General features: G+C 44.7%; 1 protein-coding gene across 1 annotated transcript in view; it reads right to left on the bottom strand.

Annotated features, from left to right (window-relative positions):
• Window positions 1–24,301, bottom strand: part of birc6 (baculoviral IAP repeat containing 6) — a 161,193-nt gene that overhangs the window by 113,634 nt on the left and 23,258 nt on the right. The window contains 28 exon segments of the mRNA XM_070434910.1: window positions 107–240; window positions 915–1,085; window positions 1,263–1,446; window positions 1,569–1,784; window positions 2,127–2,258; window positions 2,443–2,570; window positions 2,928–3,065; window positions 3,210–3,346; window positions 3,650–3,869; window positions 5,053–5,399; window positions 5,585–5,793; window positions 6,032–6,246; window positions 10,232–10,331; window positions 10,574–10,873; window positions 12,622–12,809; window positions 12,946–13,092; window positions 13,214–13,347; window positions 13,516–13,663; window positions 13,797–13,894; window positions 14,013–14,144; window positions 16,213–16,374; window positions 16,571–16,704; window positions 17,050–17,216; window positions 17,422–17,553; window positions 17,740–17,871; window positions 22,995–23,155; window positions 23,577–23,802; window positions 24,097–24,246. Of these exon segments, the coding sequence (XP_070291011.1) occupies window positions 107–240; window positions 915–1,085; window positions 1,263–1,446; window positions 1,569–1,784; window positions 2,127–2,258; window positions 2,443–2,570; window positions 2,928–3,065; window positions 3,210–3,346; window positions 3,650–3,869; window positions 5,053–5,399; window positions 5,585–5,793; window positions 6,032–6,246; window positions 10,232–10,331; window positions 10,574–10,873; window positions 12,622–12,809; window positions 12,946–13,092; window positions 13,214–13,347; window positions 13,516–13,663; window positions 13,797–13,894; window positions 14,013–14,144; window positions 16,213–16,374; window positions 16,571–16,704; window positions 17,050–17,216; window positions 17,422–17,553; window positions 17,740–17,871; window positions 22,995–23,155; window positions 23,577–23,802; window positions 24,097–24,246 (4,742 nt within the window).

Here is a 24,301-nt window from a genome sequence, read left to right as displayed (position 1 = left end):
GGGTGATGCTATCAATAACTCAATATAAAATGCAAGAGAGCATTAAATAGAGAGAGAGATGGGAGTGGAATAGAAAACACGCAGTTGAAACATGCAAGTTACGTACCTTAAAGACTTTGGCGGCAAGGGGATCTTTTTCCAAATCAATATCTAAAGGATCAATATCAACATCCATGAGGTCTTGTAGCAAGTCAAAGTCAATGTCTTTATCTTTTTCCAAAGAAGACAGAGGTGGAGCACCTTTGAATAATGAAAAGAGCTTTAATATTGCCAAGCAAGCACACTAAACCAGCAAACTCAAAGGCCTTCTTTTAGGAAATTACTAGGCAATTTTAAGGCCTACAAAAAATTGGTTGGTCCACTAAATCATCAAGCTCTGACAACTTTCGCCAAAATTCTGACTTGGTATAAATGCACAAAATATGTGCTTTTGTGTAGCCCATTGACGACGTCAAGGGAATTAAGATTTGTGATAGTTTGAATTCAGTTACGAAATCTCAAGTCAGGAATTCTACCATGAATTATTCAAACTTTTGCACAAATTAAATAATAGTCTGAGGAAAATAACAACCACCCCTTAAAGCATTTTGATATCTTACAGGCAATAAATCTACACGGTTTGAACTCAATATCCAAAAAAGAAAACATTACAAAACAGTCCATTCAGAATTAAACTGGTTAGAGAAGCTCTCAATACTCTCATTTAAAATAAAACCGTCAGAACAGGAAGCCATACAAAATACAGAAAAAATACTGAGAATAAACATGCAGCTAGCTAAAAGGGGAAAAAAGAAAAACAATTTAACACAAATGCATTCATCATGATAATAAAGTGAGGGGGGTCCATGTGTAAAATGTGGTTGAGGACTGGCCTACCAACGCACTTTGGAAAACAGAGGAGGTCCCAGGAGTACCTGCGATGATATCCGGAGCCAGGGCCTCGTCAATGGTTTCCACGAGGGGAATGGGGGTGGGCTGGGCTAGGGAGTCGTCAGAGTCTATCCCTGCTGAGGACGATGCCCCTGCTTCCTCGCCTACCGCCCCCTCGTCCATACCATCCAGGGACCCTGGGGACAGCAGCTCCCCTAAGGAGAGGGGGGGACAGGAGAAGGTTAGTGCTGTGAGAAATTAAACAACTAGAGACTGCTAGCAACGCAAATACTCACCATATCTATAATAGAATGCCAGGTTTAGCTAGAAAACAGAGTTCTTCAATGAAGTGAGAATTGAACAGTGACTTGAATTGTAGCAGCTACCCCTACCTGCCAGGATGTCCTGCAGCATGCAGGTGAGGGAGTACTGGGCCCAGGCCCCTCCCCAGGAGATGTCCCCCCTGTTGAAGTCTGTCCCCACTAGCAGCAGCAGCAGACGCTCCAGCTGGTGCTCCGACACCACCTCACACAGGTGGATGGTGGGCCTGGTGGCATTGGCTATCCTGGCCAAGACCTGAAGGGCCAAATCAGACACGTGATCAGCACAACTTTCTGACAAAGTACGCATTTACATAGCGCCAACCCAATCCCAATTCAACGCGAAGAACACAAATCAACGTTTCTGGCAGTGCATACCTTGCAGACGAACAGCAGGAGGTCTGCGTGACAGGTGAAGTCCATGGAGAGGAGGAAAAGGGACAGTTTCTGCACCACGGAGATGCAGCGCTCGTGGGCCAGTGTGAAGGGCAGAGGCTCCACCTCTGGGGCCTCTTTGGCGGCCGTGGCCTCTGTGTCCAGGGTGGAGCGGGGCCACTCAGCTGTACGCCTCAGACGGATCAGGTCCTTAAAGTGCTGCCATGGAGAGAGATGGGGGGAGAGATGGAGAGAGCAAGAAATAGATGGAGGCAGATGTCAGGCAGCGGAAGTCAATTAATACACATGGTTTAATCTATCACTATTCCAACTAGCATACCTGTAACCTGTGTGAGTGTGTTGGTGCACACGCTATTTTAACTACATGTGTGCAGATCGGTCATAACTTGTTGAAAGGTGACCCAAAAACATATTTGATTTTATATTCTTGTGTTACCAAGATGAGAGAAAAATAATTATTTAATTCTTAGTCATTCGATTTCTATGGGAAAACCCTTTTGCTATTCCAGCGTTCCTTTTCAGAGCTTCTGAAATCCTCACCTTGGATGTGGCCTGTTTCAGCTTGGCCTGCTCCACCAGCAGTTTGTATGAGGAGCCTTTGTTGCTCTGGATCTTTTCCTTCTCAATTTGCTCCACCAAAGCCTTCTGTTTCGCCTTCAATAGATTTAACTGCTACAATGAAAAGGACAGGATAAATAAACACCACAAAGACCATCATTACATGACAAGACTTCATGCAAAGCCAGTAGTAAGAGGGAGAACACAATAACTGTGACTAACACAGATTTACGGGAGAGATTCGCAACTCCCTGACGTTTTTGAGATGGAAACGGACGTTGGATTTGGACACATTTACCTGTTTGTGGTGCACCAGCTGTTTGCGGATCTTGCGGGAATACAGGCGATCCAGGCTGCTGTTGCCTTTGGCTGAGCGGTTGGAGCTGGAGGACTGGAGGCTGTTATTTATAAAGCTCCACTGATTACCTTGATTCATTGGAGAGAGGTGGGGGGGGAAAGGCACGTTAGAGTTGGGTTTTTGGTTCCAAATCAATGTGCAATAATATTACCCTGTTAATATGATTCATGGTTCTCAAAACTGAATACTGTTTTTGTAATAAAACCTTGTTGATTTTATAGCTAGCCTCGCAGACAAAGAGTAATAGGATAAAAGCCTATAACATCACTCGTGTAACCAGGCTGTTAGAAAATATTGAAAAAATAGTCAAAAAGCAGGGAATAGGGTAGACAAAACAATAAATATGATCACTGTCGTGATTGCTTGGCCTCATAAGTCCTCAGCAGCACATCTCATTGGAGATGCCCTAGCCTACACTACGCTACCTGTGAAGGTGCGCTCCCTCTCCTTCCCTCCCAGGTGCTTCTTGCCTGCAGACGCCTCGTCCTCCACGCTGGCCACGTAGTCCAGCAGCCGCGACACAAGCATCACCACCCAGCTGATCATGGGGACGTCCAACACACCTGCCGCACACACAGACACACACTCATAGGTTGCTGGTTGAGTCCAGAGCCCTGGGAGCCCGGTGCTGGGGCCAGGGACCACCCCAGCCCCCCATCCCTGCTGCCAGCCCCAGCCCAGGGACCTGCCACCTCCGGCTAGCCCACCTTCAGTCCTGCGATGGGCAGCCGCCATAGGCTGCTGTAGGGGGGACAGCAGGCTGTCCAGCAGGTTAAGTAGCCCCTCAAGCACGCCGCTGTTGCTCAAGGATCTTTGGCCGATGCAGGACAGGAGCATGAAGACCCTGAGGGACAACACACAGAGGACCCGGTCAATCTCCGCAACATGGAAACACAAATCAATAATACGTCTGGGTGGGTGCTTCTGATATAAAGATAGGTATGTGTTTGAATGTAACAAACACCTATCTTTATGGAAGTTAGAGAAATCCCAATGTCACCGGTCAATGGGCAGTAACCAGTTTGTGTTGTGAGGGGGAAGTGTGGACATAATGATTGTCCAAGGAGCTACAGTTTGTCAGTGTGGTGCAAAGAATCTAAAGGGAGTACAGTGGATAGAGACAGCTCCTCAGTGCATAAAAGCCCACCTGTCCTGGGGGAAGATGAGCAGCTGCTCGGAGTTGTAGAGCTCCTGCAGGACGTTGGAGAGGAACTGGCCCCACCAGCACTCCCCTCCACACAGCTGCACCAGCAGCAGGCCCGCGTGCAGACGGATCTTGGGCGTGCCGCTGATGCACAGGTGCTTGAAGAGCTCCTCGCAGGCCTGCGCGTGGAACGTGCTCTGCAGCACGGACGGGACTGCGTACCCTAGTGGGGGAGGACAAGGAGAAAGTATGATATCAAGTGAAAGATGGCGGTCAAATGAGAGCTAGGGAAAGATGAGTGGGAAGGAAACACAAAACGTAAGGGAAAGAAACAAGCTAAATATAAATAAATAAATACTGTACAAGGGTGAAGATATCAACTGAGAGGGTACGTGATATAACGAGGGAAACTGCAAGAGGGGTACAACGCAAGTGACCGCAAAAAACATTAAATTACCACATGTACTTGACTAAATCAAAGCGTTCAACAGAAGAAAAGTCCACAGTTCCTAGAAAAGGGCTTTCATGAGGAGACACTGACCACTACACGGAAACCACAGGCCTTGAAAAAGCAACTCTTCATTTCGGAGAGAAAAGTACAGACATTATCCTTCCAATCAAGCCCTTAAAACCAGACGTCTCAATCCACTATTCTGCAGACAGCCAGTGAGAGAACTACAGAGGGCTGGATATAATGAGGGAGTTTAAATGAAAGGCTCCATTCCACTGATCTGAACAGGGCCAGTTGGAATTCACTGAGGGTAAAAAGACAGCGCAGGCATAACGCCAGGAAACACCAGCAGCAAGGGGGTAATACTTTATTCTCTTTCATAAGAAGAGACTCGTGAAACTGTATGGCGAGCTGCTAGGGAGCGTCAGTAGTGATTTGACTGGTGAGAGAAGATTGCTAAGCACTCTTCACAGAACCATGGGCTTTCGGTTAACTTTGAACAACTTCGAAAAGCGAATATTTATCAAAACTTTTTCAAAGACATCATACAGAATTGGTTGTGAGAATACGCATAGAAAACATTTTTAAAAGGTAGGCTATTTCATTTAAAAAAGGCAAGCGAGGGCAGAAGACAAAATCAGCAAATAATTTATTCCTACATTTCTCGTGGCTTGAAAGAATTAATGTCTCAAACATGGCTAAGGTACAAAAATGCTATAGGCTTATGCAAGGAGAAAATACATGTATTGAGGAGGTGTGGAGGTGTGACTCAGATCATTCTAAAGATAACCTACCAATGTCCCCTAGAGATGTTGTTAGGAGAACAGACTATCAGGTAAAGAAGGATATTGATTTGAGGCTAGGCCAACTTTAAAGATGCATGAATATGGGATACAGTCAGAAAAGTAGATCCCATCCCTGATAAAGACCCTGTGGCACTCCCCAGACATCTTACCGTTGTTAGAGTGCAGAAGGCTGAGGAGTGTGTCCAGCAGGTAGCGGATGACGGTTCTCAGCTGCTCGGTGGAAGAGTTCTGGATGAGCTCCCGGGGGTCGTAGGGCTCAGGCAGGATCTTGCGCCCGGCTCCCAGGGACACGCGGAGCCTCTGGACGGCGTGGTGGGCCAAGTTGAGTTGTAGCTGCAGCTGGATACAGTCCTGATAGGCCGAGAAGACGCGCGCGTCCTCCTCCACCGCCTTGTCGGGCTTCCGCAGGAAGTACTGGGCGTTGTTGGCACTGTTCAGAGGAGGCAGGTCGATGTTCTGGAGTAAGGTCTCCAGCCGGTGGCACCCCAGGTTGTACCTTAGGGAGAGGGCGAGCGCAAAAGAGACGTAGGAGTCAAATTTGCATCCTATATCCACAAAGCATTAGTCCATCTCCATTGATGACAAAGCTTGTCTGTCTAGCAGATACCACATAAACATACATCTCATATAACTTAAATCAGAGTTAGCTAACTAGTTGAATAGTTTTTTATGCCTTCTGACCTGCACTGGATGTCCTCCTGCAAGGCCACCATCATGGCCAGGTGCTGATCCAAGTCAGGTTGGCTGGCCGCGTCACTCTCTCCCCTCAGGGGGTCGTGCATCAGCTTCAGCTCGCTCTCCCAGGGCAGGATGTAGGTGTGGCCGTAGTAGAAGCCCAATGGGATCTTGGCCCGGGCATTGGTGCTGCCATAACGACCAATCACAGTGATCTGTTGGGTGAAGTGGGAGGTATGGAGAAAAGTGGATTAGGTTGTAGGAAAACAGCTGCTATGGAACATAGTAATTTTATCACAGAATGCTCATTGAGGGAAAAAAACGGATAACGGTGCAATTTCTTCAATGCCCACAGAGTTCAGATACTTATTCGAAACCCGTGAATTAGAAAAGGTATAGAAAAGAAGACAAATGGACAAAGATCTTCAGAGACAATGCATCTCGGCCACTGACTTTCATGAAGCGGCAGACAGGGGGCGGCAGAAGGTCGTGCAGGATGAGGGAGTGGGTGCTGATGTCCGTGGCAACCACTAGCCTGCGTCCGTCCACCTCCTCCCCCAGCGTCCAGATGTCGATGGACAGAGAGGCCAGGTCCCCACAGGTGGGGATCAGAGCGTCTGTCAGCAGCACGGGACGACCGAAGTCCAGTGTCACAAATCTCCGCGCTCCTGGGACAAGAGAGGAGGTATTTAGGTCACACAAGAGCTTACCAAAACAACATCTCAAATGAATCCCTATTTGCCATATAGGGCACAACTCATGAGACATACAGTACCAGTCAAAAGTTTAGACACACCTACTCATTCAAGTGCTGTTGTTTTTAACTATTTTCTACATTGTTGATTTGTTTAACACTTTTTTGGTTCCACATCTATTTTATATTTGAGATTCTTCAAAGTAGCCACCCTTTGCCTTGACAGCTTTGCACACTCTTGGCACTCAAGCAGCTTCACCTGGAATGCTTTTCCAACAGTCTTGAAGGAATTCCCACATATGCTGAGCACTTGTTGGCTCCTTTTCCTTCACTCTGCAGTCCAACTCATCCCAAACCATCTCAATAGGGTTGAGGTCGGGTGAATGTGGAGGCCAGGTCATCTGATGCAGCACTCCATCACTCTCCTCCTTGGTCAAATAGCCCTTACACAGCCTGCAGCACTCCATCACTCTCCTCCTTGGTCAAATAGCCCTTACACAGCCTGGAGGTGTCATTTAGTAGTGGTTTCTTTGCAGCAATTTGACCATGAAGGCATGATTCACACATTCTCCTCTGAACCGTTAATGTTGAGATGTGTCTGTTACTTGAACTCTGTGAAGCATTTATTTGGGCCTCAAACTGAGGTGCAATTAACTCTAATGAGCTTATCCACTGCAGCAGAAGTAACTCTGGGTCTTCCTTTCCTGTGGCGGTCCTCATGAGAGCCAGTTTCATCATAGCGCTTGGTGGTTTTTGCGACTGCACTTGAAGAAACATTCAAAGTTCTTGACATTTTCAGAATTGACTGACCTTCATGTCTTAATAAAGTAATGATGGACTGTCGTTTCTTTGCTTATTTGAGATGTTCTTGCCATAATTTGGACCTGGTCTTTTACCAAATAGGTCCATCTTCTATATACCACCCCTACCTTGTCACAGCACAACTGATTGGCTCAAACACATTAAGGAAAGAAATTCCACAAATTAACTTTTAACAAGGCACAACTGTTAATTGAAATGCATTGCAAGTGACTAACTCATAAAGCTGCTTGAGAGAAAGCCAAGAGGGTGCAAAGCTGTCATCAGGGCAAAGGGTGGCTACTGTTAACAATCTCAAATAAACAAATATATTTTAACACTTTTTTTGGGGTTACTTCCTGATTCCATGTGTGTTATTTCATAGTTTTGACGTATTCACTATTATTCTACCATGAGGAAAATAGCAAAAATAAATAAAAACACTTGAATGACTCCAAACTCTTGACTGGTACTGTATGTACAGTTGAAGTCGGACGTTTAAATACACCTTAGCCAAATACATTTAAACTCAGTTTTTCACAATTCCTGGCGTTTAATCCTAGTAAGAATTCCATGTCTTAGGTCAGTTAGGATCACCACTTTATTTTAGGAATGTGAAATGTCAGAATAATAGTAGAGAGAATGATTTATTTCAGCTTTTCTTTCTTTCATCGCATTCACAGTGGGTCAGAAGTTTACATACACAGTATTTTGTAGCATTGCATTTAAATTGTTGAACTTGGGTCAAACGTTTCTGGTAGCCTTCCACAAGCTTCCCACAATAAGTTGGGTGAATTTTGGCCCATTCCTTCTGACAGAGCTGGTGTAACTGAGTCAGGTTTGTAGGCCTCCTTGCTCGCACACGCTTTTTCAGTTCTGCCCACAAATTGTCTATAGGATTGAGTTCAGGGCTTTTTGATGGCCACTCCAATACATTGACTTTGTTGTCCTTAAGCCATTTTGCCACAACTTTGGAAGTATGCTTGGGGTCATTGTCCATTTGGCTTTAACTTCCTGACTGATGTCTTGAGATGTTGCTTCAATATATCCACATAATTTTCCTCCCTCATGATGCCATCTATTTTGTGAAGTGTACCAGTCCCTCCTGCAGCAAAGCACCCCCACAACATGATGCTGCCACCCTCGTGCTTCACGGTTGGGATGGTGTTCTTCAGCTTGCAAGCACCCCCCTTCTTCCTCCAAGCATAACAACGGTCATTACGGCCAAACAGTTCTATTTTTGTTTCCTCAGACCAGAGGACATTTCTCCAAAAAGTACGATCTTTGTCCCCATGCGCAGTTGCAAACCGTAGTCTGGCTTTTTTAATGGCTGTTTTGGAGCAGTGGCTTCTTCCTTGCTGAGCGGCCTTTCAGGTTATGTCGATAAAGGACTCGTTTTACTGTGGATATAGATACTTTTGTACCTGTTTCCTCCAGCATCTTCACAAGTTCCTTTGCAATTGTTCTGGGATTGATTTGCACTTTTCGCACCAAAGTACATTCATCTCTAGGAGACAGAACGCATCTCCTTCCTGAGCGGTATGACGGCTGCGTGGTCTCATTGTGTTTATACTTGTGCACTATTGTTTGTACAGATGAACGTGGTACCTTCAGGCATTTGGAAATTGCTTCAAAGGATGAACCAGACTTGCGGAGGTCTACAATTTTTTTCTGAGGTCTTGGCTGATTTCTTTTGATTTTCCCATGATGTTAAGCAAAGAGGCACTGAGTTTGAAGGTAGGCCTTGAAATACATCCACAGGTACACCTCCAATTGACTCAAATGATGTCAATTAGCCTATCAGAAGCTTCTAAAGCCATGACATCTTTCTGGAATTTCCAAGCTGTTTAAAGGCACAGTGAACTTAGTCTATGTAAACTTCTGACCCACTGGAATTGTGATACGGTGAATTACAAGTGAAATTATCTGTCTGTAAACAATTGTTGGAAAAATTACTTGTGTCATGCACAAAGTAGATGTCCTAACCAACTTGCCAAAACTATACTTTGTTAACAAGAAATATGTGGAGTGGTTGAAAAACGAGTTAATGACTCCAACCTCACTGGAGTGCTCAGTAACTTTCAACATGGCACCGTCATAAGATAACAACAAGTCAGTTCGTCAAATTCCTGCCCTGCTAGAGCTGCCCAGGTCAAGTGGAAATGCTGTTATTGTGAAGTGGAAATGTCTAGGAGCAACAACGGCTCAACTGTAAAGTGGTAGGCCACACAAGCTCACAGATCGGGACCGGCGAGTGCTGATGCTCGTAGTGTGGAAAAATCTGTCCTCACTCCCGAGTTCCAAGCTGCCTCTGGAAGCAACGGCAGCACAATAACTGTTCATCTGGAGCTTCATGAAATGGGTTTCCATGGCCGAGCAGCCGCACACAAGTCTAAGATCACCATGCACAATGCCAAGCATCGGCTAGAGTGGTGTAAAGCTAGTCGCCATTGAACTCTGGAGCAGTGGAAACACGCTCTCTGGCGTGATGAATCATGCTCCACCATCTGGCAGTCGGACAGACAAATCTGGGTTTGGCGGATGCCAAGACAACACTACCTGCCCCAATGCATAGTGCCAACTGTAAGGTTTGGCGGAGGGGGAATAATGGTTTGGGTTAGGCCCCTTAGTTCCAGTATAGGGAAATCTTAGTGCTAAAGCCTACAATGACATTCTAGAAGATTATGTGGTTCCAACTTTATGGCAACAGTTTGTGGAATGCCCTTTCCTGTTTCAGCTTGATAATGCCCCTGTGCACAAATGTAGGTCCACACAGAAAAGGTTTGTCGAGATCGGTGTGGAAGAACTTGACTGGCCTGCACAGAGCCCTCACCTCAACCCCATTGAACACCTTAGGGACGAATTGGAACACCTCCTGCGAGCCAGGCCTAATTGCCCTAAAGCAGTGCCTGACCTCACTCACGCGCTTGGCTGAATGGAAGCTAGTTCCCGCAGCAACGTTCCAACATCTAGTGGAAAGCCTTCCCAGAAGATTGGAGGCAAAAGGGGGGGGACCAACTCCATAGTAATGACCATGATATTCGAGAGATGTCAAACGAGCAGGTGTCCACATACTTTTGGTCAAGTAGTGTATACGCTCTTGAGTTTCATTTACAACTGTTGACCCAGGTAAAAAGGCACAAAAAGGTAACTGTACTTACCAGAGTGCATGCGCTCAATGATGATGGACTGCTGTGGAGGAGGCTGGAGGAAGTGAGAGGCTTGAGAGAGGGCCAACGCCAGACCGCTGCCCATGGGGTTCTGCAACAAACAGAGACGCTTTTCAGTCAAAACATATAGAATATAAAACTTCTTAATTTACATATTTTATTAATTGACAAAATGCAACAAAAGTCCCTTGGTGTTCATGTGAAAGCACAAACCTAACTGCTGTGCTTTGAGCTATTGGCATTTTAGTAATTTAGCAGACGCAACCTTTCGGTTACTGGCCCACACTCTTAAACGCAAGGCTATCTGCCGTCGAAGAGTTGTTTGTGACTGACCGGCTTGGCTTTCTGGCTGTTCTTGTTGTGTGCGGCCAGGTTGACAGGCGGTGGGTCTATCATGGAGCCAGGGAAGAGCTGGGCCAGCTCCACACTGATGGCTGCCGACACCGCCTCGTTGGGAGGAGTAAGTGGTGGCGTCATGAACAGCGGGGTGGTCTTGGGCGTGGGGGGGATGACTTCAGAGGGATGGATGAAGAAGCCGGGGGCACTGGAAGGCACAGAGTTGTGGATGGGCCCCACGCCGGAGGCCGCAGCTGCTGAAGTGGTCTGGTGCAACTTTGCCTCCAGCTTGGCCTTCTGTTCCGAACACAGACAGGATTACTACTTGGCTAAAACTGGCAAATATCACACTGATACATTGCATTCGGAAACTATTCAGACTGCTTCACTTTATCCACATTTTATGTTAGACTTATTCTAAAATTAGTCAAATAAATAAAAATCCTCAATCTACACACAACACCCCATGATGACAAAGTGAAAAGTTGTTTTATTTTTTTAATTCAAAAATAAAACAAATATCTTCTTTACATAATTATTCAGACCCTTTGCTATGAGACTTGAAATTGAGCTCAGGTGCATCCTGTTCCCATTGATCATCCAACTTGATTGGAGTCCACCTGCGGTAAATTCAAATGATTGGACATGATTTGGCAAGGCACACACCTGTCTATATAAAGGTCCCACAGTTGACAGTGCATGTCAGAGTAAAAACCAAGCCATGCGGTCAAAGGAACTGGCCGTAAAGCTCTGAGACAGGATTGTGTTGAGTCACAGATCTGGGGAAGGGTACCAAAGCATTTCTGCAGCATTGAAGGTCCCCAAGAATACAGTGGCCTTCATCATTCTTAATGATGCCAAACTGAGCAATCAGGGAAGAAGGGCCTTGGTCAGAGTGGGGACCAAGAACCCGATGGTCACTGACAGAGCTCCAGAGTTCCTCTGTGGAGATGGGAGAACCTTCCAGAAGGACGACCATCTCTGTACCACTCCACCAAACAGGCCTTTATGATGGCCAGACGGAAGCCACTCCTCAGTATAATGCACGACAGTCCGCTTGGAGTTTGCCAAAAAGCACCGTACGGACTCTCAGACCATGAGAAACAAGATTCTCTGGTCTGATGAAACCAAGATTGAACTCTTTGGCCTGAATGCCAAGCATCACATCTGGAGGAAACCTGCCATCATCCCTAAGTTGAAGCATGGTGGTGGCAGCATCATGCTGTGGGGATGTTTTTCAGCGGCAGGGACTGGGAGACTAATCAGGATCGACAGAAAGATGAACGGAGAAAAGTACAGAGAGCACCTTGATGAAAACCTGCTCCAGAGCGCTCAGGACCTCAGACTGGGGCAAAGCTTCACCCTCCAACAGAACATCAACCCTATGCACACAGCCAAGACAACACAAGAGTGGCTTCGGGACAAGTCTCAATGCCTTGTGTGGCCCAGCCAGAGCCTGGACTTGAACCCTATCAAACATCTCTGGAGAGACCTGAAAATAGCTGTGAAGCGACGCTCCCCATCCAACCTGACAGAGCTGACAGAGCTTGAGATGATCTGCAGAGAAGAATGGGAGAAACTCCCCAAATACAGGTGTGCCAAGCTGGTAGCGTCATACCCAAGAAAACTTGAGGCTGTAATCGCTGCCAAAGGTGCTTAAACAAAGTACTGAGTAAAGGGTCTGAATACTTATGTAAAATGTCATTTTAGTTTTTTTACAACATTTCTACAAACCTGTTTTTGATTTGTTATTTTGGGGTGTTGTGTATAGATTTATGAGGAGGAGGGGAGACAAAGTAATCAATTTTAGATTAAGGTTGTAACTTAACAAAATGTGGAAAAAGTCAAGGGGTCTGAATACTTTCCGAATGCACTGTACATGAAGTCTGACACATGATATTGGTGTTTGTGGATATAGTGACGGCTTGGATAAGGAGACGCTTGTATGTGCACCTGTGTGAGTACATAACATGCATGTCTGTGAATACGTGTATAGGGACATGTCTGTATGTAAGTTTGCCTGTATGGGTGCTAGAGTCCCTGACCTGTTGCTGTAGTTTGAACAGCTGCTGCTGTTTCTCCTGGAGCACCTGCAGCTGCTGCTCTGCAGACACCATGGCGTGGGACAGCGACTGCAGAGCCACCTGGGCTGCAGAGCTCAGCGCCGTGGACGCCTCGCCCACTGTGCCCGCCGACAGGCCACCCACCGCCGGGGTCACACCGAATGTGCTCACTGGGAGAAGAGGGCAAAGGTCAGGAGTAGAAATCAAAATCCCTGAGTAGGAACAGTGAAGATGTTTAATGTTCCATTTCACAAAGGGTCTGGATAAACCTTCACACAAGTAACAAGAAGCAGCTGAGGTAGGTACCTGTGAACATGCTTGCGTCGTCCCTCTCCACCCTGGTGCCGTCGCTGGTGGAGATACAGGTAAAGTGCAACGGCTCCACCTCCAGGAGCCCAGTGAGGGCCGTGAAGCTGCCCTCGGCCGCCGCACAGCTGCTTACCTTGCCGTTCCCTGCAATAGACACACACACAGGTTAAGTCACACACACACCAGAGTACAGCCCAGACCAAAATGAATCCATTGATGAAGGAATTGGATAGGTGTAAGCAATATGGTGAAATGTGGTGCAGACCTGAGAGAATTTCGGAAAGGTCAATCTCGTCTGACTGGACGCCGATGCTACTGTTGAAGGCATTCTTACAGGAGGAGCCGCTGACCTCCAGGTCAAAAAGCACTGGGTCGAATGGGGAACTGTACAGGCCGTATCTGGGGAGGAGACACACGGTACAGAGCATTATAATTCACAAAGAGTCAAGCTGGGTTCAACACAAACTAGTTTTTATGGTAGTCTTCTCGCAACATTACAGTCGGTTACTTTTGGTTTCTTTAGGTCCTGAATGGGGTGTAAGGACACTAGAGGATGAAAAGGCCCACCTGGTCTGTAGCAAAGCCTCCAGGGGCGTGAGGCGGTCCTGCAGTTGCCGGGAGACAGCGGTGAGCAGAGAGGCACAGGCCGTGCTGCAGCCCGACAGGTCCTCATCCTTCACATAGTTAAGCAGCACAAAGTACCAGAACACCGACCCTGAGATAGAAAGAGAGACTTCGACACATGCCACTGCCTAGCAAAATCATGCACTTCCAAAACAATGCTGTTGATAATGCAGAAGCCTTCTACCAACGATTGTGTTATCAGGAAAAACATTATTTCTACTTACCACCTGTTGCTGCTGCAGGCAAGTAAGGCATATTGTCCAGCAGAGCATTCAGGAGATTCATGCCAAAGCCCTGCTGACTGGGCTCTCCTTTCCCATTACTGATGACATAACATACAAAAACAAGTTACAAAATGTGCACACCTACTACATCACACAAGCATCAACAAGGAGTATGACAGAGTATGTGTCACAACATCCATGAAAAGCCCAACTCACCTAATACAAAGTGCAAGAAAGCGGGCGCATTTGTGGGCTATACTCCGTCCAGCCTCAAAAAAACACACCCGCACAATGTCTGTCAGCCGTTTCCTTGTTTTCATCAGCAGAGCCTCCTTTCCTTCTCTCAGGCTGGAAGGAAAAGAACCAACATGCCCAATATTGTTTGTACCATGTTTTGTGCTGGTACCATGTTGTGCTGCTGCCATGTTGTGTTGCTACCCTGCTGTGTTGTCGTCTTAGGTCTCTCTTTATGTAGTGTTGTGGTGTCTCTTCTCGTGATGTGTGTTCTGTCCTGTATTTTTAATCCCGGATCCATCCCCGCAGGAGGCCTTTTGCATTTTGTAGGCAGTCAATGTAAATAAGACTTTATTCTACACTGACTTGCGTGGTTAAATAAAAATGTAATATTAATAAACACAATTCAATAACATTATGGGTGAACATTTAAACAAAATTGTGATCATTAACGTAAAAAACAATCCCTTGACCCCCCCACAAAATTTAAAATCAGTTATCACAAAACATATTCTTTGCCATTAAAGCCTAACTAGACAATAGGCTAAAAAGGCCTGGTGAACGTTGTGTATTTTAAATGAAACCAGAGGGAAAGAGGCAAACTTTAGGCTACTCTGGTGAATGTGCGGAGGCATGCAAGACAAGACATTGCGAGATACAGATTACCAAGACATATGCGCACAGTTCTGCCTGCCCCTCCTCTCTCTCCCCCTTCCCTTGCTCTTTGCTAATGATGAGTGTGTATTCAGTCTTCGGGCTGTTGCCTGTAGAATATCCTAGTTTATTCATGAGACCAATGTCGCCTGGATACGGAGGTGTAGTCGGGCCAGTCTTGCGAGCACAGGGTACTTGTCGTTGCTGAGTGGTTGGGGGTGTTTTTGTCTCATATGAAATTACAGCAGGCTACTGGCTCGCCTGCCCTTTCTCTTCGCTAATGATGCAAGTGTGTGTGTTCAGTGGAATATATCCTAGCCTGACCATTGATGATAGGTCCTAATTTACAGAAGTTGTGAGACATTGCAAACCATGAAGTCGCGAGATACAGCTTGATTACCGATAGATAGGTCTAGTGCACGGTTCTGATCTGCCTATACTGTGCTCCTCCCTCCTCCCCTCTCTCCCTGCCCCTAGCTAGCTCGCTATGAAAGACGCAAGTGTTTGTGTTCTCGGAAGGTTGCAACTAATCAGTCTCCTCCATTCCAAAAATACCAAATTTTAGTAAGTTAGTTGAGGAATCAATTATTTTGGTGACGAATCTCCACCACTACATCATCGTTGTTAACAGTTGGAAAATCAGAGGAGAAAGGCAAGCGACAGCAGCGCAGTCCAGTATGGCAATACTTTGAGAAGTTAAATGTGAAGGTGGAGAAATGCAAACTTTGCGAGGTGGAATTGAGGTACAGTAATGGTAGTGCGGGGGCAACACGCAACCATCTGAAAGGGACATAAACCAGCAACAGCTGCATTGTGAATTCACATGGAATTGTGTTTTTTTGGGGGGGGGGGGACCAATAAAAAAAATGGTTGTGTCACATCCCTAGTGAAAATGTTGAGATATATCATGTGACCAAAAACAGTACAGTAATAATATCTAATCTCAGAAACATATACATGCGGTAAAGTAACAATGGAACACAGACCATGGTGGATAGTGCAAGGATGCCGTCATTGGCGGGCGTTCTAAAAATCTGGATATTTGTCAAATCCGACATGATTTATGTCTTCTAACAGGCCTACAATGTTATTAAAATCTGATTTGGATATATTTAGCTGTTCCCCGCTGCATAATATTTAGAAGATGTCCTTTTCGGGTTTAGAACTCCCGTTCGTATAATCAAATTGTATTTGTCACATGCGCCAAATACAACAGGTGTAGACCTAGTTAGCCATATAGAAAATCTGTGGTGGTAGTTGAAGCAGTTGATAAGTGTAATGCAGTTGATTGGTGACGACATGAACAATTGGGGTTGACATCCATACAAGCACTACTCTCTGACTTGTACCCTTACAGTGTAAAACAAAAATATAAACAGCCTAAATGTAGACAAATTTTGATGGCCGTCTCGATTATCCCCAGAGTGGTAATTCCATTGATCTCTTTACCGCATGTATAGAGCATCTCTGTATCCCTATGAATATCTCATCTCCTTCTTGCATCCCACATTCATCCTCTTAGGCCCACCTGCAGGGTCCGTTGGAGTACACTCCAGCCAACCAGCAGAGGCAGTCAAGGATGAGGCTCTGGGAGTGCTCTGTGCCAGGGCCCTCATCCGCCCCTTTACACAGCCCGTTCAAAAGCTTCTCATGGAAATCTGGAAACTGCAGCATGGCACAGCGCTGGACTCTGAAAAAGACAGGAGCAACATACATACAATTCAGTTAGTTATGTTTTACTACTATGATATAACGAGTATTGAAGTAACAAGACGCATGTCCGTTCTCAAACTGTGCAAGATCATGAAATAACGCATTTTATTAAGGTGTTGGGATTTTACAATAGTTCAGTGTTTTTCGTGAAACAACGGTACTAAGGACCGCACCTTTCTTTGGGTATGGAGGTCTTCTTAAACCTTCGGATTGTGACGGACACCTCCTGTAGCAGGTCGCAGCCGCGGAGGTTGTCAGGTTTCTTTGACTGAGCAGGAGAATCTGCTTTGGAAGTGGAGGCCTTTTCCTAAATGGGAGAGGCATTTTAAACACGGTCCAAAGAGGGCTATTTTAAAATTGTAGAGCTGTAAACTAACAGAGAAAATGTCCTCCTTCAAGAATGGGACGTTGCTGGTATGAGGAAGCCACATCCAATCAATTTGACACCTTCAACTTCTCACTGAGAACATGGCAATACCATTATTCTCCCACCAGATGGAGACAAAGGAGAAAGCTACAATCAAGGCCATCCATGCACTCAATTTACACAACTGTACAATCAGTCAAAAGTGCCTCGTGTGCAGCAGAGAAGGACTACTGAAATAAACTGATGTAAAATTGCATTTGTTTTCCAATGCTTTGCCCTCTGTACCTTCGTGGCTTGTGCCCTCTGCAGCAGGGTGGAGAGGGAATGGCCCTTGCTGCTCTGAGGCTTGGCAGCGGCCATCCTCACCACCGGCATGGGGCTCTCCTCCATGCCCTTGTCGCTCACCGCCTTGATGTGCACCAGGAACGAGCGGTACTTGCCCCCAGCCATGCCTGCAGGGAGGGGGACAAACCAGCAGAAAACATCTAACATACAATACGTACATTGCCAGGGGGGGAGGATTCAGATAAACAGCGGCATGCAGATCATCTTTCGCTCTCCAAGAAAAAGTTGGGAAGACACATACTGGAGGGCAAAAATGGCCAAGGTAAGATTTCTTCAGTGTGACTCAATGTAAAAGTTTGCAGATATTGCTACCTTTGACCAGCTTGGGGCTGGTGAGGCTCAGCATCCCAGCATGGCCTGAGAGGTCCAGTCCACTGGCCAACCACACGGGACCACACAGGATATCCTCCTTATGGTCTTCTAAGAAGGTGCACAGCCTGGAGCCTGGAAGAGGAAGAGCAATGTTATGAAACCTCTGCTAGGCTGAGGAACCCCTCGGATTGCGGCTTCACCCACCGAATCACTAGTAACACTAATCATCTACAATGTGGCAACCCAACACACAATAATCAAGTGTCAAACACTGACTGCGTCTATCAACCCTGGCTGCCTTTCCATGCAGCTTTCTACCTGATGTCTCTTCGATGTCCATGAACTGGATGTCGTCTGTAAAGTCATGCAAAAGTGGCTGTCCATTCCTCTCCCCATTGGCATGGAGGACATGGGACAGGGGGAAGGAGATCTGTCTGTCAACTGCCGTCTCTGGAGAGAAAAGGAAAGAAAAAAATCACATTTGAGACAGTAGGCAAATAAGATATGTCAAGCATGATCATAAATGAAACAATCAATATTCCCCTGCACAAAGGCTAGTTATCTATGGCAGCCAGTCCTCTTCATTGCAGGTCTCCAGACAGCGACCCTTTGACTTGACTGTACGAGTTAAAAATGTTATTGTCGCACTGGTGCGATCTGCACATTCTACCTGGTCACAATCAAAACGTCATATTTTGGGGCGATTAAACCCATGAATCTGTCAAACAGCAAAGTGCATTATCTTCATGATTCCCGTAATAAAAAGTGCCCGCCCTGCCGCTGTGCCGACTGCTCAAAACAAGATGGACGCTGCATCCAAGTTGCTTTTTAATATGAATTCATGTTTACTGTATTGTACTATTAGTTTGAGTGTCTTGCTCTCTGCAAAACACTAGCTAGTTGGTCTTAAGAAGCTGGAATATGCCTAAAATAAAATTTGATTTTAAATAACACTAATTCCTAATGCTAATCGCCAACTAACAAATACTTATTTTCCACCATAATTTGCAAATAAATTCATTAAAAATCCTACAATGTGATTTTCTGGATTTTGTTTTCTCATTTTGTCTGTCATAGTTGATGATGAATGTGATGAAAATTACAGGCCTCTCTCATCTTTTTAAGTGGGAGAACTTGCACAATTGGTGGCTGACTAAATACTTTTTTGCCCCACTGTAGCTAATGCACTGAGCTAGGGCAAAGCAAAAGTGAACTAATACAAGATGCTAGATCAGCATGTTTTTAATTTAACTAGGCAAGTCAGTTAAGAATAAATTATTATTTACAATGACGGCTTACCACGGCCAAACCCGGATGATGGGGGGCCAATTGTGCGCCGCCCTATCGTACTCGCAATCACGGCAGGGTGTGATACAGCATGTTGTTTGTGCAACACTATGCTGAATCAAGAGAGCCTATAGTATATTCTAAAATCTTTGTATACAAGTAACATCTATTCTTATGTAATTAGGGTCCCCTGGAAAACACTGACCAACAATTTGGTTCCTACCAAATTTGAAGTGATATCAATCGCAACCATTTATCTTTTCCAGTGAGGAAGAAATGGATGTCTTTTTGTATGGTGGAGTATGCAAAATAGGTCAATTTTGAGCATCTTTATCTCTTTAATGTCCTCAACTGGCAGCTTCATTAAATAGTTCCAGCAAAACAACAGTCTCAACGTCAACAGTGAAGAGGCGACTCCGGGATGCTGGCAGAGTTGCAAAGAAAAAGCCATATCTCAGACTGGCCAATAAAAAGAAACAACACGGTTGACGTTGAGACTGTTGTATTGCGGGTACTATTTAAGCTGCCAGTTGAGGACTTATGAGGCATCGGTTTCTCAATCTAGACACTAATGTACTTGTCCTCTTGCTCAGTTGTGCACCGGGGCCTCCCACTCCTCTTTCTATTCTGGTTAGAGCCAGTTCGCGCTGTTCTGTGAAGGGAGTAGTACACAGCGCTGTATGATATCTTCGGTTTCTTAGCAATTTCTCGCATGGAGTAGCCTTCATTTCTCAGAACAAGAATAGACTGACGAGTTTCAGAAGAAAGTCTTTGTTTCTGGCCATTTTGAGCCTGTAATCGAAGCCACAAATGATGATGCTCCAGATACTCAACTAGTCTAAAGAATGCCAGTTTTATTGCGTCTTTAATCTGAACAACAGTTTTCAGCTGTGCTAACATAATTGCAAAAGGGTTTTCTAATGATCAATTAGCCTTTTAAAATGATAAACTTGGATTAGCTAACACAACGTGCCATTGGAACACAGGAGTGATGGTTGCTGATAATGGGCCTCTGTACGCCTATGTAGATATTCCATTTAAAAAATCTGCCTTTTCCAGCTACAATAGTCATTTACAGCATTAACAATGTCTACACTGTATTTATGATCAAGTTGATGTTATTTTAAAATGGACATTTTTTTTTTTGCATTTCTTTCAAAAACAAGGACATTTCTGTGTGAGCCCACACGGTAGTGTATATGCAGAAAGCTGACACCCACCTCTCTTTAATACCAGTAGCCTAGTGGTTAGAGCATTGGGCCAGTAACCAAAAGGTTGCTGAATCGATTCCCAGAGCTGACAAGTTAGAAATATGTTGTTTTGCCCCCGAGCAAGGCAGTTAACCCACTGTTCCCCGGGCGCCAAAGACGTGGATGTCTATTAAGGCAGCCCCCAGTACATCTCTGATTCAGAGGGGTTGAGTTAAATGCGGAAGACACATCAGTTTTACAACTGACTAGGTATCCCCCTTTCCCTTAATAGCGAGGGACAAAGAGAGAGGGGCACAGTATAGGCAGGTCAGCCCCCATGCAGACCGAGTCAGAACTGTACCATAGGCCTATCTAGCGGCAATCAAAAGCTGTATCTCCCAATAAAATGCTGTATCTTGCAATTTCTTGGCTTCCCATATCTCGGAACTTCAGTAAAGCATGGCCTATCATCAATGAATAGGCAAGGGTATTGAGATGAGTGAGATGAGTGAGACTAAACACTTGGCTCTCACAGTCATACACAGTATCTGCGCATGTGCATGAGTTACCGGCGTGGTAGACAGGGCAACAACACAGAGAAGTCGAGCCTTGCGCTTCAACACTCTTAGTTGTTGCAGAAATTGACCCACTAGCATTTCGCTACACCTGAAATAACATCTGCTAAATATGTGTATGTGACCAATAACATTTGATTTGACTGTAAAGTTTACTTTCTGCATATACAATTTTTTTCTTCTTCTTAACATTAAGGATCCCAGTTTCACACCCCAAGTCTAAGGGGATAGGTCCATTCTATTTCTGACTGAAATGACACCCACCCTGTATTCAACAACATGTTTTGTCTCAACCAATGGTGGGCATAACACAACCTCAGATGGTGTAAAGTAGGGTCTAAGCTACAACATATGCGAATATGAAAATCTGAGTTAACAAGTTTAGATAATTGACATTAAAAAAGGTAAAACATTTTTACAGTGTTAATAAAAAGGGTCCCTAACAGTCATTCTGATTCCCATGTAAAATATCATTTTCAGTGACTAACATATCACCCATAATATTTTGGGGGTTTGAAAAATAACTCATGGCTAACTACCAGGAAGTTTGAGTGAGCAGGGAGCTTATAATCATGAGCTCGCCTTTACTGACAGCTCTTTGAAAGGTCTATGTCAAGAAACTTCGATGCAGTGAGCAGTAAAAACATCAAGCATATTTGGTGATACAAAGCAACTCAAACAATCAAATTGTATCGATGAAGTCAAAAAGCGTTTTATACATCTCCCATTTGGCAAGCCTCTTGTGATGTGGCGGATGTGTTGACATGACAAATGAGCCAGTTTTGAACGACATCCCCCTTTTGTTCCATGCCAGCTGAAGACCTAGCTAGCCAGTAACTAGCTAACACCAGACACAGATGAAAGGGGAAACATCTAAGTATCTTTAAAATGTAAAGTTTACACTATTCATACATGTTATTTGCTGACACCCTACAGTTCAATTTTTGCACCAGTAGATTAGCTACCGAGCTATTTAATCTCGCCTCCAGAACCAAGTGTGTCACATGGTGAGGGGACTAGTAACTTTATGATCAAACTTTGTCAATGTAGAAGCAACATTAATTTTTAATACTTGGTTCATCATACTTTGATCTGGTTTTATTCAAATGACCATTAAACTTTTTCAATAAATTATAAAATAGATAACCCTGTTTGTAAACTTTTAAATGACATCAAATTGAACTGTTAATCTTTTCCAGTGATGAAGCCATGGATGTCTCATGGTAGGGTGGGGTATGTAAAATGGGTCAACATTAAGCACCTTTATCTCGTGAATGTTTTCACATTCAGGTAAAAATATATATTATTAAGACCGACTATTATTATTATTATTTTATTTTTTTTGGCCCACTTCTATGTGCAAACGTATGGAAAGTTGTTTAAATCAAAAGGGATGCTGTCGAAAAAAGATTGAATTCAAATGTTTTTACCCTATATGTAATACTAGTGAACATAAAGATGAAGGCAAATTCATCTCTACTGAACAAAAAAAAATACATCTAAACTCTGGAGCCTAGGGACGTATAAAATAGGCAATGCAGATGGAATCATGGAATCCAGACATTAAAACTGAATTCAACAATATTCAAAAATGTATAAGTTAGTAGGGAATTAACTAAATGTATTGAAAATTCATACTTTTGCCCAAACGTATCATAAGACATGAACAGAATGCATCAGTGATTCGTATTTCCTGCAACTTTCTGAAGAGAATGAAAATTCCCCGTCTATGTGTGGTATGCTTTGCGTAGCCGTTAGCGATGATGCTAATGAAAAGTATTCTGGTAGATGGAAAGGTTTTGCCAAAAACCTTCTCAATTAAATGTTGACTACAAAGTAGCCTGTTTGCCTTACAGAATGATATCATGATTATTTGTATCAATCCAGGAGGTGTTTGTTTCAAAAATTGGCATCCCATGTGCACCACAAAAAACTGCTAAACAGCTTCTTGCTATTTTTCCCAGACCTCTCCTGGTGTGGTTTAAGCATTGTTGTGGACTTCAAGCAACCATTTTTTAGTTTTTCTATTAAAAAAGTGTGATTGTTTTTTTTCAGGTTTTTGCTCAAAGGAAAACAGAAACCTGGAAAAACAAAACTGAGAACGGAATTTGGGATAACACAAAACAGAACCCAGCAAAGAATAAAACTGATTTTATAGGGCCCTAGGAGCCCTATTTTGGAATAGAACAAAAATAGCCTAATTGTCAAACCAAAATTCATGACAATCGCTGGATTAACTTCTTAATTGAATACCATCTCAGTAGTCCAACACACTTCTTAATAGATCACTTTGACTGACTTTATAAGATTATTACTCCTATTTTTCTTATTGTGTGACCCTGTGAAAAATAGTTTTTCGGGTGAGACCAAATCATGGGCTGGTGCCACAAACTGAAAAGGTTTGTGGCACCAGCGCCACCAGGTGAAAATGTTACTCTGGAGTCCTGCATAGTCTATGCTCAAGATACTATATTTAAAACATTTGCCAAGACAACAAAGCGATAGCGGTGAGTGACCTCACCGTTGACCTTGCCCAGACCTGGGGCCTTGTTCTTCAGCAGGGTGATCTGGATCTGAGGAATGTTAGTGATGTTGGCATTCATGACGAACTTGAAGTCCACGTGGCCCACCATGCAGGCCTTGGGAAGGACCAGTTCAAACACATGCTCGTCCCAGCTGGAGCTACAAACAACAAAGAAAGCATGGCCGCATTATTCACCTACTCAAATATTTCCTAAAATCAAGACATCATAGGCTACTTGTTTTTTTTATAGGATCATGTGAGATTGTTAACATACAAGTTAAAAAGGAACATGTAGCTGTGGTCCTCAATGAGGAATTTAAAGTGTGTGTATATTCCAAATGTACAGCCATTGTGATTGTTTATTAATAGTGTGACATTTGTGGATAGACTTACGAGAAATGACTCACTGACTGCACACACCTATAAGGATTCTACTCGCACCCATACCCACCCAGTCATACCCACCCAGTCATACCCACCCAGTCATACCCACCCAGTCATACCCATACCCACCCACCCATACCCACCCAGTCATACCCACCCAGTCATACCCACCCAGTCATACCCACACGTCCGTACCTGTCACTCTGCAGCTTCCAGGTGCGTGTGTGCTGGGCGGCGTCTCCATGGTGCTGCTGGTGCAAGTGCTGGGGGTGGCGACGCTGCTGCTGCTCCTGCTGCACCTCCACCCAGCAGGGCGGCACTGTGGCCGAGAAGCGCGGCGTCAGTGTTTCGAAGCGCGTCAGCTCCACCAGCGACGTTAGGTTCTCCACAGCCAACACTTGGTCCACCAGGAGGTCAACTCCTTAACGGGAGAATATTTTTTTAAAGGCCACAGGGATGTAAAGAACTTATGAAACCGGAAAATGTATTGTTGCCATTTCACAGTCTGTACAGTATAATGTTGTCAATCAGCATATGATTTCACTGGAAAGAGGGTTCCAATAAGCAATGACTAGTCAGTGATCAAAATCCATGAAATACATTTCATAGGTGTTCATAGTCAGCAAAGGTGAAATGAGGCAATAGGGCTGCACAGTTATTGAATGAGCGGAGAAGCAGCAGAGATGTGAAGTGTAAAGGGGGCTGTGTCTCCTACCTGTGATCCCTGGGCTCGAGGGATTGGAGGAGGGCTTCGTCCCCTCCAACAGCTGTTCAGCCCCTTTAGAAAGGGGGCCATCGACAAAAATGTCGCTGTCATCTACATCGTCACACACACCTCCAATTTGAAGGAAATGAAGTTCTCCACCTAGAAGGGGGGGTTAGATAACTGAAGTGAGACTTAACATTCTTAATGTGAAATG

This window comes from Salvelinus sp. IW2-2015, linkage group LG25, assembly GCF_002910315.2.
Source record: "Salvelinus sp. IW2-2015 linkage group LG25, ASM291031v2, whole genome shotgun sequence".
Taxonomy (NCBI): domain Eukaryota; kingdom Metazoa; phylum Chordata; class Actinopteri; order Salmoniformes; family Salmonidae; genus Salvelinus; species Salvelinus sp. IW2-2015.
The sequence above is the reverse complement of the archived record's forward strand: the minus strand, read 5'-3'. Positions and strand labels throughout refer to the sequence as shown.